Genomic DNA, 14,323 nt, shown 5'->3' with positions numbered 1-14,323 from the left:
AGGAGATATTTAATCAAGTATTATTCGATAATTTGCATTGGATTTTATACACCTTACCAAGCACTAAGACTGATGGGAACTTTAAAGGTTTCAGGTGTGTCACTGATGTGTGAGGTGATGCATCAGGAAGGGACAGAGGTTTTTTTTTTACCAGATCAACGCGATGCATGTTTTATTCGTTTAATGATCTGCATTAAATGAAGAAAAGTGATTCGTGATTGGACCTTTTGAGTTTTCTTATTGCCTGTAGTGTTGTAGGCAAGACCATGCTAACTGAGACCGAGACATACCCGAGACCGGAGTGCTCCAAGACCGAGACAGGGCAAGGCCAAAACCACACCAAGACCATAAATATCAATGAAAAATCATCAACTTGGCCTTATGCGGGGGGAAGGAATGAAACTGCAAATGAATTGAAGTTGTTTGTTATTTTAGAAAGAGGCGTTTTCCTTCTTATCACATCAATGACGTGGAAAATAACCTATCAGTAAGGGTCTTCACTGGTCTTGATTTAAAATCCAGTAAATCCATGTTTCCTTCTCAGGTTCAGCTCAGTTTGAAATCCACAGATCACATTTACAAAACTCTGCCATAACAGCTGTTGTCACTCCGACAGCTGTCAGGAAATACAGGAATTTGAGCAGAATGTAATCCCACTTTGTACCACATGATGGTGCTCTTGTCATACAGAAAAGTAGAGATGAAAGCACGTGGCCTAGATAATTATTTACTTTACTTGGAATGTAAATGTGAAGTTTTAAGAATAAGCAGGATCCTCCGCCTGCAAGAAAACAAACTATTCATGCAACTTTGTATCTATTTTTCATGTAAAACTATTTTAAAAAAGGGCAATTGTTTGACTCCTAAAGTTGCTTGTGACTTGTACAGTAAGAAGCCCCTGAAGTCCCCCAAAAAATAACAAGATTTTTTACTTTTTGGGGACTTCAGGGGCTCCTTAGAAAATACCAGCATTAAAAGCACAGCATTAGGGCCGGCCCGTGGCATAGGCTGTATAGGCAAATGCTTAAATATTAATCGTTTTATGCCCATGCCTTCTGATTATTTATATCTAAGGGCATGCCTGCATTTTGTACAAGACGTCCTCACTGAATAGATATTTGTTCATTGTGTAGGTGGGGGTCTAAGGCTCGGGAAAATGTTTTTGGATATGCTGAAAGAATATGCTGTTGTTTTTTTCAGTTCAGGGATTGAAAGTCCAGCTGCCTAGGGCACCAAGTTGGTCAGGGACATGGTCTGCATTTAGGGATCCGTTCAAATGTATTTAAATATTCAAACAATAAGTGCAGGCTGAAAAGGTCTTTGATAGAAAACATCCTCCTTTTTATGTTATTGATGATGAAATCCACAGTGCATTTTCTTTGCTAAAATATAAGCTACATTGAATTTATCTGAAACTAACATGAGCCTCTGCAGTGAGGGATCAGCAACAATAAAAGACATTTTCAGAATGGACTGATGTAAAAAAAAACAACCAACATAGCCTACTTGCATTATAATTATATATTGAGATTAAAAATGAAGCAGAAACATACAAAAAAAAGCAGTCTATGCTGCAGACACATGCTAATCACTTTTTTGCAAGGTAACAGACTTCACCACTACACCTGTAGCGGTTCATTTGCATGCTGTGTTTTTGTGTGCGTGTGTGTGTGTGCGCGTGTGTGTGCGTGCGTGTGTGTGTGTGTGTGTGTGTGTGTGTGTGTGTGTGTGTGTGTGTGTGTGTGTGTGTGTGTGTGTGTCTCTTTAAAAGGCGTGGCCACAGCGTGACAGCGCCACACAATGATACGCAGCTAATGAGCCAATGTACTACATCCTGGAGTAGAGGCATTTGTCTGAACTTGGAGCTTGATCCCCGGAAATCAAAACAAAGCGTCAGAGAGGCTTTTAGATCCGTGGCTGATTCGCTCCGGCTTTTTGACACAGACTCCCCCCACGCAGGATATTACAGTGTTTTTGGGGGTAGGAGGGTAAGAGAGGGAACAGAAGGCTGTCTTTAAGTCTGGACGCTGACGCCTCCTCTACTGTAAAACCTTAGTTATCTGAATAACGCCCTCCCTTTTCATTATCAGACACCCAGTTTTGAAAAATGGCCACAGACGAGCTCACGTCCAAGCTCAGCCGTCGGCTCCAGATCGAAGAAGGAGAGGAGGAACCGGTGGCCGTGGACGGCTCCGGGCAGGAGAACGGGTCTGAGGAGAAGTCGACCACGGCCAACGCGGACTCGGAGCTGGGCAAGAAGCTGCAGCGGCGAGAGGAGCTGAACGAGGGGCAGGGGGAGCACATGCAGCCCAGCATGAAGGTGTTCAACCCTTACACCGAGTTCAAAGAGTTCTCCCGACATCAGATCAAAGACATGGAGAAGATGTTCAAAATGTGAGTGTGTTTCTGCTCCTGTGCCTAATCCCTTTTTCATCTAATGTCAGTCTTAACAGGGAAGTAACCATCACATTGCTCATATAAGGAAGTGGTGTTGGCAGGTTGCACTTATACGTCACAAGTGGGGGGGAAAGGTGCAAAAAAAAAATCACCTTAAAATGACATAAAATGTAAACACAGGTGAGGAAGCAATGGTGTTATTGTTGGACTATCAAAATAAAAGCTTTAAGAACTTTACTAAGAGAACTAATGGTAGGCTACAATAGGGCTGGGCGATATGGACCAAAACTCATATCTTGATATTGATTAACTGAATGGTGATACTCGATATATATCGATATGTATTTTATTAAAACACATGGAAAAATAAACTACCTGTTTGTGAATTTAAAAAGTAATATTATAAAATAAAAATGTTCCTTAAACACAATAAAAGAGAGAGAGAGGAGGAGCAGGGTTAAGAGGGACAGACAGTCAGTCATCATCAGTGAGATGAGAAAAAGGTGAACTGGCACCTCTATAACGTTATTTTAATGCAACATAAACTATATCCATATTAACGATACTGTCTTACACTATATCTTGTTTGAAAATATATCCATATATCTTAAAATCTCAATATATTTCCCAGCCCTAGGCTCCAAGTGGTGAGATAAAGTCTTAGTAGATGGTCATTTTTTATAATGATATGTATATAAGAGTTATATTTAAGTAAATACCTTCAGTGTTTAACGCTGCTGTTCATGTCAAATCTGTTGTTCTCATGAGTTTCTGTAGCTTGAGGGACTGCAGGGCGGGGGCATTATGCAGGTCAGGAAAACAGTCTTTCTTTGTGATAAGGATGTTGCAGTATTTCTAGTTTAAAGTCATGGGCCTTGTGTGTTATTTATGATACATATGATACACGTTATCGTCCCCAAAAGGAGAAATTTGTCCTAGACTGAAATTCAGCTGGTTTCAGAGTAGAATAAACAGAAAATAACATTAGAACAGACACAATCCACATGTTTATAGAGAAGTACATAGCAGTGTTATGATCGAGTAAAGAACAAAACCAAGACAGGGCAAGACCGAGACGAGACCAAGACCATAAATATCACTGCAAAATCATTAACTTGGGCGTGTCACTCACTTAGATTGTAACACCGGGAAAATTGTGCCCGTATCCGGGGGATAAGAATGAAAGTACAAGTGAATTCAAGTTATTTGTTGTTTTAGAAAAAAGGCGTTTTCCTTCTAATCACAGTAATGACGTGGAAGAACAGCCAATCAGTGGTGGTCTTGATTTAAAATCCGGAGTCCGCCCAGTCAGAGACCAAGACAAGACCGAGTAAAAATGCTTTTAATTCTGAGACGAGACCGAGACCGTAAGTAGTAAGGTGGTCTCGAGACCGATTTCAAAAACACAACAACTGTAAAAATATCTTTTTAGTTTGTGAAAAACAATTAAAAAAAAAACATCCAGATTTGTAAAAAACCCAGATTGATGAAGCTTTTTCTTATCATGTATTTGACATCAGAATCTAAAGACAAATGAAAGGCCCAGGTGAGGGTGTGGTGGAAACCTGCAAATTGGGAGAAACCCCCCCAGAGGACTTAAACAGGTAATGTGAAACTATAGAAACAACCTGAATATCAGATTTTACATCTGAAAGTGCAGAAATCGAGTTATTCATGACCACAGATTATGGAGGGAGTGCCTCAGAAACCGACTGTTCTGTTGTTGTTTTAGGTTGGATCCTTTTTAACCAGAATCTTCTGTGAGCTAAACTTGAAGTCCAGATCTGCTGCTCTACATTTAACCCTTTAAAACAACACGTCAACGCTTTCACAGTAATAACCACTCAACGTTGTCTGTGATGTCCTGTCCCTGAGAAATGACCTTTAACGTTCGTACTCCCGTTATTACAGTCAAGAAATTGTCTTATTCATACCAGAAGTGAAACTGTCAACTTTTTAATGATAACATCAGCTTAGGTCAAAGTGACGCGTGAAGTGTTGAACTTCTCTCTATGAGTGAGGGTGGCAGAAAACTTTTCTGAGAACTTCTGATTTCCTGAAATGCTTCTGAGGCCGGTTACACACCAGACGATGTTCAGATCTTAACCGATTTTAAAAACGTGTGACACCGAAGACATGAGGACCGTTTCCACCGATTATTAATATTATAACCCTCCGAACGCACACAGTAGAGCTAGACTGCGAGACCACACACCTGATGTTTGTAATACCTGTAGTATAGAGACAAGATCCCAAAGGAGCTCATGTGATCAAATGAGACTTCAGAATAAAAACAAATATGGAGGACGATCAATGTCGTCATCTGTGTGAGACATTATAAAGGCACTCGTGTTGTTGCCGTAACAACAAGCTGCTCTTCTTCTTCTTCTTCTTCAATATTCCACTCGGCTCGGTGTCTCAAATGTGTTCATGTTCACTGCCGTGTTTGTGAGCTGTTAAAGTGACGCAACATCCAGTTGGTGACAATCCTGGTCTGCTCGCTCTCATTGGCTATCGCAGGTATTCAGTTGGAGGCAGCCCGATCAGAAAGTTAGATGTTTACACTGCAAGATCGGGGAGACTCAGACTCAGATCGGAAGCAGTAAAATATTCACACCAAGCACTTGACGATTATTTGAGAAATAATCGGTTGTGACAAGCCGCGTATCGCATTGAGTCACTGAGGGCGGAAACTTATAACAACAAAACATGATATTCTGTGCATTTATTTTGGATAAACAATTAGTTGGTTTTTGCTTTCACCACATAGTGTATAACAATTACTCAGTTCAAGAGCCGGTGATTTAAGAAGTTTTGATGTACTGGCGAGCTGATATTATTATGGATGGATGTTTCTCTGCACTTCTAGTTGAATCAGTGGTCGATGTCGGTACCTGTGTGGTGTGATAATGGTCACTGCTGAAGCTGTCACTGTTTCATTTATATCCCCTCACAGCGTTGGCTTTAGTAGGACGTCCATTGTGCTGACTGGTTGTTAAGTCTCCTTTCAGGGTGAGTCAGGCTCCTCGACTGAATCACAGCTGAACGGCAGGAATTCAGGGTGGGCAAATGTTCAATATGACGCCTTGTTACAGCGAGCTGTCGGTGTGGGCGGTGGGCACTGGTGACATGAGTGTTTATTGTACCTCTTGTTGACCACCTCCTCTTCCTTACAATGCACTCAGAAAGTTTTTGAATCGCAGACAAAGCGTTAACGCATGGCCGTCGATGTGAAAATGTAAATGTAAGTATTTTTTTGCGTCTCTATCTTGTAACACGTCATTCTGGAACAAAGACTCATCTGTTTATTCTGCTCGTCATATGGCCTTGGCGGGTTTTTTTTTTTAGCGGCCTGCAGTGAAAGAAACAATTGCTCAGATTGACTCTGAGGTTTTGTTATCACATGTACACCACTTGTGGCTGTCTCTGCCCAGATTCTTCAGCTTCCTAGTCGAGTTCAGGCCTGTCCACGCCTCTAAAATCCACCACTTACTCGCAAAATCCTCTTTTTACAGCCTCTCCAAAAGGCTTCAGACAAACTCAGGCAGGGACCGTTTGAGAATGTATCTTCTGAGTTACATCCAAAGTATGCTTTCTCTTTTTAAACATACTATGAGAACACAGAGCTGGAGAGGAGAAGGGATATAATACGTGTAGGAGAACACATTTTTTTTGGTGTTTTGCAGATTTGAATACCTGACCAGTTAGCACAGGAAGTAGGAGGGAGTGGAGCTTCATCAGATACAAGTTTAAAAATTGCAGTGGCGGCTGCTTTGAATCGGAGAAATAAGATATCGAGCAGCTTCCTTCATGGGAAAACTCTGGGAAAATCTGCCTCTCTTTGCTTTTTTTTCTCCCTCTGGGGTTCCTTTCGAAAACAAACTTCCCAAAATAGAAGTTTTGGCGCTGTGCCAAGAAGAGGGAGAGGTGCATGGAAAAAGTTGCAGAAAAGATATTAAAGATTGCTCGCTGTAAAATATAATCAGGTAAACGTTTATCTGATCCGCGGCCGGATGTAGAGACGATAAGGTATGTGAATCAGTGGGTCAATAATTAGATCATTGGCAGACTTTTTGAACACAAAGGGGAGTATTCAGGAAGAAATTATCTGACCCAGGCCAAAAGTGTCTGCCAGAGAGGAAATGCAATCTGATCGACTCTGACTTCCTCTGCTGGGAACACACAGAGCTGACAGCCAATTCTCTCTGTGCTAAACTTACCTAGCTTTAGAGAAAGCTGAAACTTAAATATCCCATATTTTCCTCAAGTTCACCTTTCAGGTTGTCACCTCCTTATTTATCTGATTCTGGCATCATTAAAACCCTAATTTCAGCCTCTGCCTGAAACGCTTTGTTTCAGCTACTGTCTCTTTAAGGCCCCCCCTCCAGACTTGCCCACTCTCTTCTGATTGGCCAGCTCTCTGGAAGCCTTCTAGGAGACAGACCACTGCAGGGCTGCCAGGGGAGGGCAGCTCTCCAGTGCTGGGAGAAGAGAGCCTATGTAAGAGGATTGTTCATATCGGGAAACTATCTTGTAATTTCCAGAACAACTCGTTTAGCGCCCTCTGCAGACTCATCCTGGGATTACTCCCAACGCACATTTACCTCATGATCTGAAACGTTGTCCATGTTTAGTTTGGGCACCCAGCATTGTAACACTACATGTGAGTTTTAAAACATAGATCAGCATCATAGGTCAACTTTGAGTTAACACAAAGGGAACTGTTACACTGTAACTGTTTATCTAAAGATGAAGGTCTCCACCGGGGCTGCCAAGAGGAGACCTTATACTTTGTCTTTCAGATTAGATCACTGAGTTTGCTCTGTTTTTCTACAATCAGGTCTCCTCAGGTTGTATCAACATATCAGTTCACCTGATCACTGATACTCGTTCTTGAGCTGTCTGATCGGCCTTCTTTCAAAAAGTGAGTTCCAGAAACTCGTCGTCACAGCAGAGAAATTACAGAGGAAACAAAACAAAAGCAGAACTCAAATTCTCTTCTGGGAACCGAGTTTTATTTGTTCAGAAGGGAGTGGTTTTTAAAAACTGTAATCAATGAGCTCTGTGTATTATCCAGAATAACTTCTTTTAATGCTAGGACCGTCACACACAAAATTATTTTCACTGTCATGGTTCTTGGCAGCTGGCAGGAACAAGATGTATTAAACAGACGCTTTAAAAATAAATCTAAACTATCTGAAGTGGCCTTAACGAACCAGTTAATGTTTTTTTTATCTTCATTTGTGTTTAGGTACGATGCAGGGAAAGATAACTACATCGACCTGATGGAGCTGAAGCTGATGATGGAGAAGCTCGGAGCGCCGCAGACACACATGGCCTTAAAGAACATGATCAAGGAGGTGGACGAGGACCTGGACAACAAGCTCAACTTCAGAGAGGTAAAAGATCAAAAAAAAAAAAGAGGACGAAGAACCCGTCGCAGGATGTGTGTGTATCCCTTCAGTATGGTTTAAACGCCGCTTGTGTTCTTCCTGTCCTCTTCAGTTCCTGCTGATCTTCAGGAAAGCAGCAGCAGGAGAGCTGGCGGAGGACAGCGGCCTCTGTGTCCTCGCTCGCCTCTCGGAAATCGACGTCTCTGAAGAAGGCGTGAAGGGAGCCAAGACCTTCTTTGAAGCCAAAGTAAGACGCACTGCGAGCTTCTAACAACACAGACTGTGTCAAAACAGTCACAACATTCAAAGAAAGAGGAAGTGTTTCATCATATGAGGTCGGAGTGAAGCATCAGGTTCTGTGTGACTAATCTCTGCCACAGTTTATAGAGGCTGACATTCATTTTCTAAGCAAAGTATTTGATGTAAACGTTGCCAACCTTAATTAGATTATGAAAATATCTAGATAATTTCAGGAGGACTGCTCGCTCCAGGTGAATTCTCCTAATTATATCCTGCTGCGTTCTCACATCAGCTCACTCTGACTCTCTGCAGAATAAATACGAGGAGGCTGGAGGAGAAACTCCGGGTGAAGTCTGAGAGAAAAAATTTGGTTGTTTGCGTTCACACATGACGCTCCTCCTCGAGTTTTTCAGGAGATTTCCTCAAGTCTGAAATCCCAGTGAATGTCCCAGTGGGTTTCAAAGTGAAAGCAGCATATATGCAGCTGAAGCTTCAGTCCTCCATTAGTGTCCACACAGGATGCATTAAGGCACAGGACTGAGTGTAGGTTAACCACGTTTAGATGCTCCAAGCACGACGCACAATCAATGAAGTTACACACAGGAGAAGGTTTACTTTCAGCCTTAAACATGAGCTCTGGGTCGCTTATTTCAGAGACTGAAAAAGGACCAAAATGCTTTATTTTGATACTGGGTTCACGATACGATTCTCTCACGATTTATTTTACAAAATGAGACTGTAGACAAATGAGGAGTGAAACCTCACTTGAAACCTTTAGGGGCTGCTAACCCGCTTGTCAGTGTGGTTTGGCCTTTTACTCGACAAGGGGAGGTGACTGGAGCTTCTTGTTGTGGTGTGGATTAAATGCTGCATCATGTTGGTTGTGATATTTGTGTACTTCTCTGTCTTATTGTAATATTTGCACACAGTTTTTGTCTCGTCTGTTATCTTCTCACCTCTTCAATTTTCTGTCTTGGGGAAGCCAAAATGCTTCCTCCGATTTAAAGGCTTTATATGTGATTTTTTTGATCCAGCAGGTGTCGCCCTTGAGCACCAGCATGAAACCAAAACAACTCACGCTGCATTGTTGTGTTAGCATGCTAATGCTAGCGATCTTTATTATGCTCGTATCTTCACACTGTATGTAAATTTACCTGAAATGAGCGTGATCTAGAAACACAGTTAAGCAGTGAGTACAGTATGTTATTCTTCTTTTCTCTAGTCCCTCAATTAAACAACTTTTATACTCGAGGGGAGGAGTCAGCCGGCCGTCCTGGCGATGTAAACAAAGTGAAGATAGGACTCTGAAAGCATCACAGACAGTGGGACTCGGGTGTTACACCCATTGTAGACAGTCATGACTCACAGAGTTATTTTCAGAGGATATACTTGATTTCTGTTACATTTAAGTGTGAAAAATCACATATAAAGCCTTTAAAAGACGGTGGTGCGTCCTCAATTTCTAAATCTTGCTCTGCAGCTGCCGACCGCCTCTGCTCTACTTATCGATTTATCACGATTTTAGGATTCATCTTTACATCCATAGTACACAATAATTCTAATAAATAAATGTATGACATTTTTCAACAGCAAACCAAACCTTAACGTTAAAGCCAGGTGTGCTAATGTCATGTCTTATTTAATGACTGACATGCGTGTGTGGAATCACACTTTGTATGGAGCTGCTTCATAAAACGTCAGTGCTCATCACCACTTCAGGAGTTGATTTACAAGCTCCAGCTGTCACTCTAATGAGCACCATCAGTCATTCCACTCATGTTTAGGGTGTGTTAAATGAATGCCATACAAACACTTAGCAGTGAGGCAGCATGCCGAAGCACCGTGAGAGCTGCGACACATCGATGAGCGTAAGCATCAAAGTTAAAAAGACAGCATGTTATGTTGAAGTAGATTGTCCATTTTGTATGCAAAGTATTTATTCTGTAGAGGCCACTGCAGTGTGGACTGTACTCAAAAGAATAACATGTTCTAAATCCACTCTGATCCTGTATTTGATCATGTCTACAAACCCTTCTATTTCAGCCCTGCTCAGAACAGGCTGTTTCTGTGTCTGTACCTTTAAATATGTAAATGAGCTGTGTCTGACCACGCCCCCTCTCTGGAAGGGGATTGGGTGTCTTGGTGCTTTCTCGCTCCATGTCCTATTGTTTACGGTGAGAAGGCAGACTCAGAGGGCAGAACAAACACCTAGCTGTGGGAGTGTCACCCACCTGGGGGAGGGGCTACTGCCCTTTGTGATGTCATGAAGGGAAAATCTCCAAACGGCCTGTTTGAGCACACATTTTCTGAAAAGTGGAGCAGGAAAAAGACAGAGAAGATGGACTTTTCTCATCATTGGGGGGTTTGTAGACAGACTAGAGACACATATTAGAGTTAGAGGAACATCCATGGATTTTGGATAATATGTGACCTTTAAGCGTTATTGGCCGGGTTGGAGCAGGTCCGATTCAGAGTCAATTCATTGTTTTTGTACCCAGATGCAGCTTCCTGTTAGCCCTGAAAGGACACAGATCTTTGAAACTCCCGGTCTATTCTCTACTCTTAGCCTCCGACCTCCACTGCTGTGATCTCCATCACCTGACCGATCTGTGTTTGTGCTTTCCCGTCCGACAGGTCCAGGCCATCAATCAGTCCAACCGGTTTGAGGCGGAGATCCGTGAGGAGCAGGAGGCCAAGAAGAAGCAGGCGGAGGAGCAGAAACAGAGACGCACTGCTTTTAAAAACCTGCAGCAAGCCTTCAAGTGACCCTCCACTTCTCCTCCCCTCTCCTCTCAGGACCGGTCTCTCTCTGTGCTGCACTAACGCTGTCAGTGTGTGTGTGTGTGTGTGTGTGTGTGTGATTGCTTCATGTGTGTCAGGCTGCTGTTGTCCTGAGTCAAACACAGGTTAGTCATTAGTCGAGGATACAAAAGAGGGAGTACATGATGACAAATCAGCGCTGTCTGTGTTTGTTCAGATTAAAGGGATCTTTGATTATATTACATTCAGCTCAATCTAGACAAGTTCAATACAAGTCGATTAATGCAGGCGTTCGAGATAAGCACAGACTGTATGTAAGAAGTCGAGGTAGTTACCGTACATCGCTCATTGGTCTTTAGACTGCTGTTTGAAAACGTAACCCGTTAGAACCTAAAAAACACACCCCCTTTAATCTTATTTCTCATCGTCTGCAGCCGGTAGAGGACATTTTAAAACCCTAAACCCTCCAATTTCACTGAAAAGCATTGCCTTTGCACTTAAGTTCATTCAAATTTTTTAAAATCATCACTTAACAAAAACAAAAAAAACAATACGCATTGACATTGCATCAGGTCTTAAAGGTATATACACACAAATGTTGCATCCCGTCTTTGAACTGTGGCAGGGTGTCCAGACATTCCTTCAACTTGATCCTGATTGTTAGCGACACATTCATTTGGAGAGCGCTGCTTTTTTTTTATCCATTTGACTTTTAATGGGACCCTCGTTTATAAAATGAACGTCCTGCAGCGTTGAGGAAGACTTGAAAGGGAAGACTGAGACCAGAAACCTGTGAGTAAAATGTTTACTGAGGGAGAAGAATGGTCATTTTCCCCAAGACTTTGTTTTTCATTGAGTGGGGTCACCCCCTGCTGGCCATTATAAATAATGCAGGTTTCACTTGTTGGACTTTGAGGTTACGTCCACTTCTTATATACAGTCACTAACAGTGAGCTGAATAAATGGATCACTATTAAAGGATGTCATTAACCACTGTGTCTCAAACACCAAAGAACCAACTTCTACTTCAACGTTAACCCTTTGAGTGCTGAAACAAACATATCAAATACAGAAATGATCGACACTGTGACTTGTGAGAGTTTTCAAACCAGGCTTCGTCATCCATTCAAACTGAATTGCTGTGCAATGTTTTGGCATCTGATAAACCATGAAGAGTAAAGGATCAGCTCCTCCAGTCAGCCTCCCTGATCAGTATACAATTTTCACTTTTAGTATGTCACCTGATCGAGTCGTGTGCGTGAATTCTCCACGACTTTAAAAGTTGTTGAGTGGGCAGTCGCTTCGTTTTCCAGTCCTGAACTCATTCCCTGATTCTACTGTGATGATTGTTTCAGTGTTCAGTGTCCGACCGCAGCTCCTCCTCCTCCTCAGCTGCTGCCGCTGCCTCCGTGTGGGCCGACAGCTGCTTCTGAGTCTGCTCGACTTTTTCAAAATAATGACATCCTCAGTGACACGTTAGCAGACGTGTTAAATGTCAAACGATGAACAAAAAGCTGAGCTTTTAATTTTGTACTTACAGCTCTGTATTTTTGTACAACAGGGTTGGGGGGGCGGGGGGCAGTCAGTTTTGATATTCTTGGTGTGGGATGCTTGTGGACAGTGTTTTGCATGAGCCATGTTTAGGTACTTTTAAAATATATTTTTCTTGTTCTTCTAGTGTTGGCTGTTCTATCTCTCCTATCTAGTCTGTGACATTTCAAACGTCTACTTCAGGTTGCGACGTTAAAAAAAAATCACTAATCTGGTGGCGAGTTAGCGTTTGTTCAAGAGGCTACTTCCTGGTTCAGATGAGACGTTAGTTTCTAAGCAGAGTGGGACAAACGGATATTGATCAGATCAGATAATTGATTTAGTGATCGGTTTTTTCAAACCTTCTCTACCTGATATCCAGAACAACACAACCTGTTGTTGTTCAGTTTAAAACAGTTTGCTTCCTGTGATGAAGCTGCAGGTTTGACTCAGATCATCACCTGTGCCACAGAAGCAGCCCCGACCCCGTTTTAAAAGCTCACAGTGTTTCACATCTGAATTGTGACCTTTTAGGCAGGGGGGGGGGGGGGGGAGTGTGTGGACAGAGTGAGTCAGTGTGAAAGGAACAGGAAGTGTGACTTCCTGCGGTGATGTGACATTTTTTTTCCCTCTTTAAAGTGCAACACTGTGATCACATTTTATATCTGAACAAGAAGAGTGTTAATACTACTTCTTCAAAGATGCCAATCAGCTCGATCCTCTGCTCCTGCTGCGTTGTCACATCCTGTCTGTGGGGCTTTTTGTGTCTTCTACCGCCATGGGAAACTATTTTTATATGTCCAGATTTGCACGGTTTGCACGCTGTCCTTATCAAGGGAAAACAGATTTGACCTCTAGAAGTTTAACCACCAAAAAAAACAATCATCTTTAAGATATTTTTGTACGCCTGCAATGTGGCCAAATTGTATTAATGTCAATTTCTTTTTACAGACAGCCGACAAATTCAAAACTCATTTTCAAAATAATTCAAAGGACACCTTCTCTCAGGATCCAAAGAAAGTACTGGAGCACACAAATCACTTCAGGGACATTTAGTGAAGTGCAAAGAGAACATTAAATCAAATCCATCCCAGGTCTGAGTTGTCTTCAAAATCCAGACCCAGATAACGTTTGAATGAACTGATGCATTCTGGGTGTGTAGTGATAAAGCTGCTCCTTGAGTAACTAAAACTGAAGTGTTGACTTCCTAGTTTGTTGCGTGCAGATGTTTCTGTGAGGCAGGAGTGTTATTTTTTTTTTAACTCACTTTGATCCACGACTGTTTAAAACCTGCTGTAACGTCTTCCTCACATTTGCTCCCTCACCTCGTGTTTCAGGGTGTTTTAACTATTTCAGTGTTGCAAAATTAATCTTCCTCGTGTTTCCTGATTTAGCCGCACAGATAGACGACTCTCTTTTTTCTCTCCTCCCTTTGTTTCACACTGTGTTGTGTTGTTGTGTTGAATTAATCATATTGATGTATATTTTACAAAATGCAGTTGTACAAATAATTCCAGTCGAGTGATTTCAAACGATAAAAGTAAAGCAGTAATTTTTCACCCTTCTTTGTCCTGTGTGGTTAATTTTTATTGATGATAGACTGTGTGACCTGCTGCTTTAAAGCCTTTAGAATATATTATTAATAAATGTGCTTCTCTTCAAACACACCAGTCAAATATCACATTTGTGTTGTATCTAAGCAGTGACCTCTGGTGTTTAAAAATGAAGCTGATGCAAAAGTGTGAAATGCTGCAGTTCCTTGAGTGTCCACTAGAGGGTGGCTGCAGGAGAACAGGAAGTCACATACACACCCATTCAAAAGTGTTTTTACAGCAGAAACTAAAAATGTTTACAGCCTGGTTCAAAACATGAAAAAGGTCTGTTTAACTCGAGATCAGTCTCTGAAGGTCTCAGTCTCGTCTCGGTCTTGTCTCAGACTGATGTGATTTAAAACACTGATGGCTATCTCCTCAAGTTATTACTGTGATTAGAAGGAAAACGCC

The 14,323-nt window shown here is 41.9% G+C and overlaps 1 protein-coding gene across 1 annotated transcript; it reads left to right on the top strand.

Moving 5' to 3' along the window:
• Window positions 1-1,829: 1,829 nt before the first annotated feature.
• efhd2 (EF-hand domain family, member D2) lies at window positions 1,830-13,879 on the top strand. Its single transcript, XM_020630345.3, has 5 exons — window positions 1,830-1,988; window positions 2,091-2,394; window positions 7,649-7,796; window positions 7,903-8,037; window positions 10,665-13,879. The coding sequence occupies exons 2-5, from the start codon at window positions 2,108-2,110 to the stop codon at window positions 10,794-10,796; spliced, it is 702 nt and encodes a 233-aa protein (XP_020486001.1). The 5' UTR covers window positions 1,830-1,988; window positions 2,091-2,107; the 3' UTR covers window positions 10,797-13,879.
• Window positions 13,880-14,323: the final 444 nt, after the last annotated feature.

This window comes from Labrus bergylta, chromosome 12, assembly GCF_963930695.1.
Source record: "Labrus bergylta chromosome 12, fLabBer1.1, whole genome shotgun sequence".
Lineage (NCBI taxonomy): Eukaryota > Metazoa > Chordata > Actinopteri > Labriformes > Labridae > Labrus > Labrus bergylta.
The sequence above is the reverse complement of the archived record's forward strand: the minus strand, read 5'-3'. Positions and strand labels throughout refer to the sequence as shown.

What these genes read in the sequence shown, in the direction of transcription:
- efhd2 (XM_020630345.3), top strand. Translation starts at nt 2,108, where the DNA reads ATGGCCACAGACGAGCTCACGTCCAAGCTCAGCCGTCGGCTCCAGATC. An exon ending in ATGGAGAAGATGTTCAAAAT is followed by an intron (nt 2,395 to 7,648) that starts GTGAGTGTGTTT and finishes ATTTGTGTTTAG; the next exon opens with GTACGATGCAGGGAAAGATA. An exon ending in AGACCTTCTTTGAAGCCAAA is followed by an intron (nt 8,038 to 10,664) that starts GTAAGACGCACT and finishes CCCGTCCGACAG; the next exon opens with GTCCAGGCCATCAATCAGTC.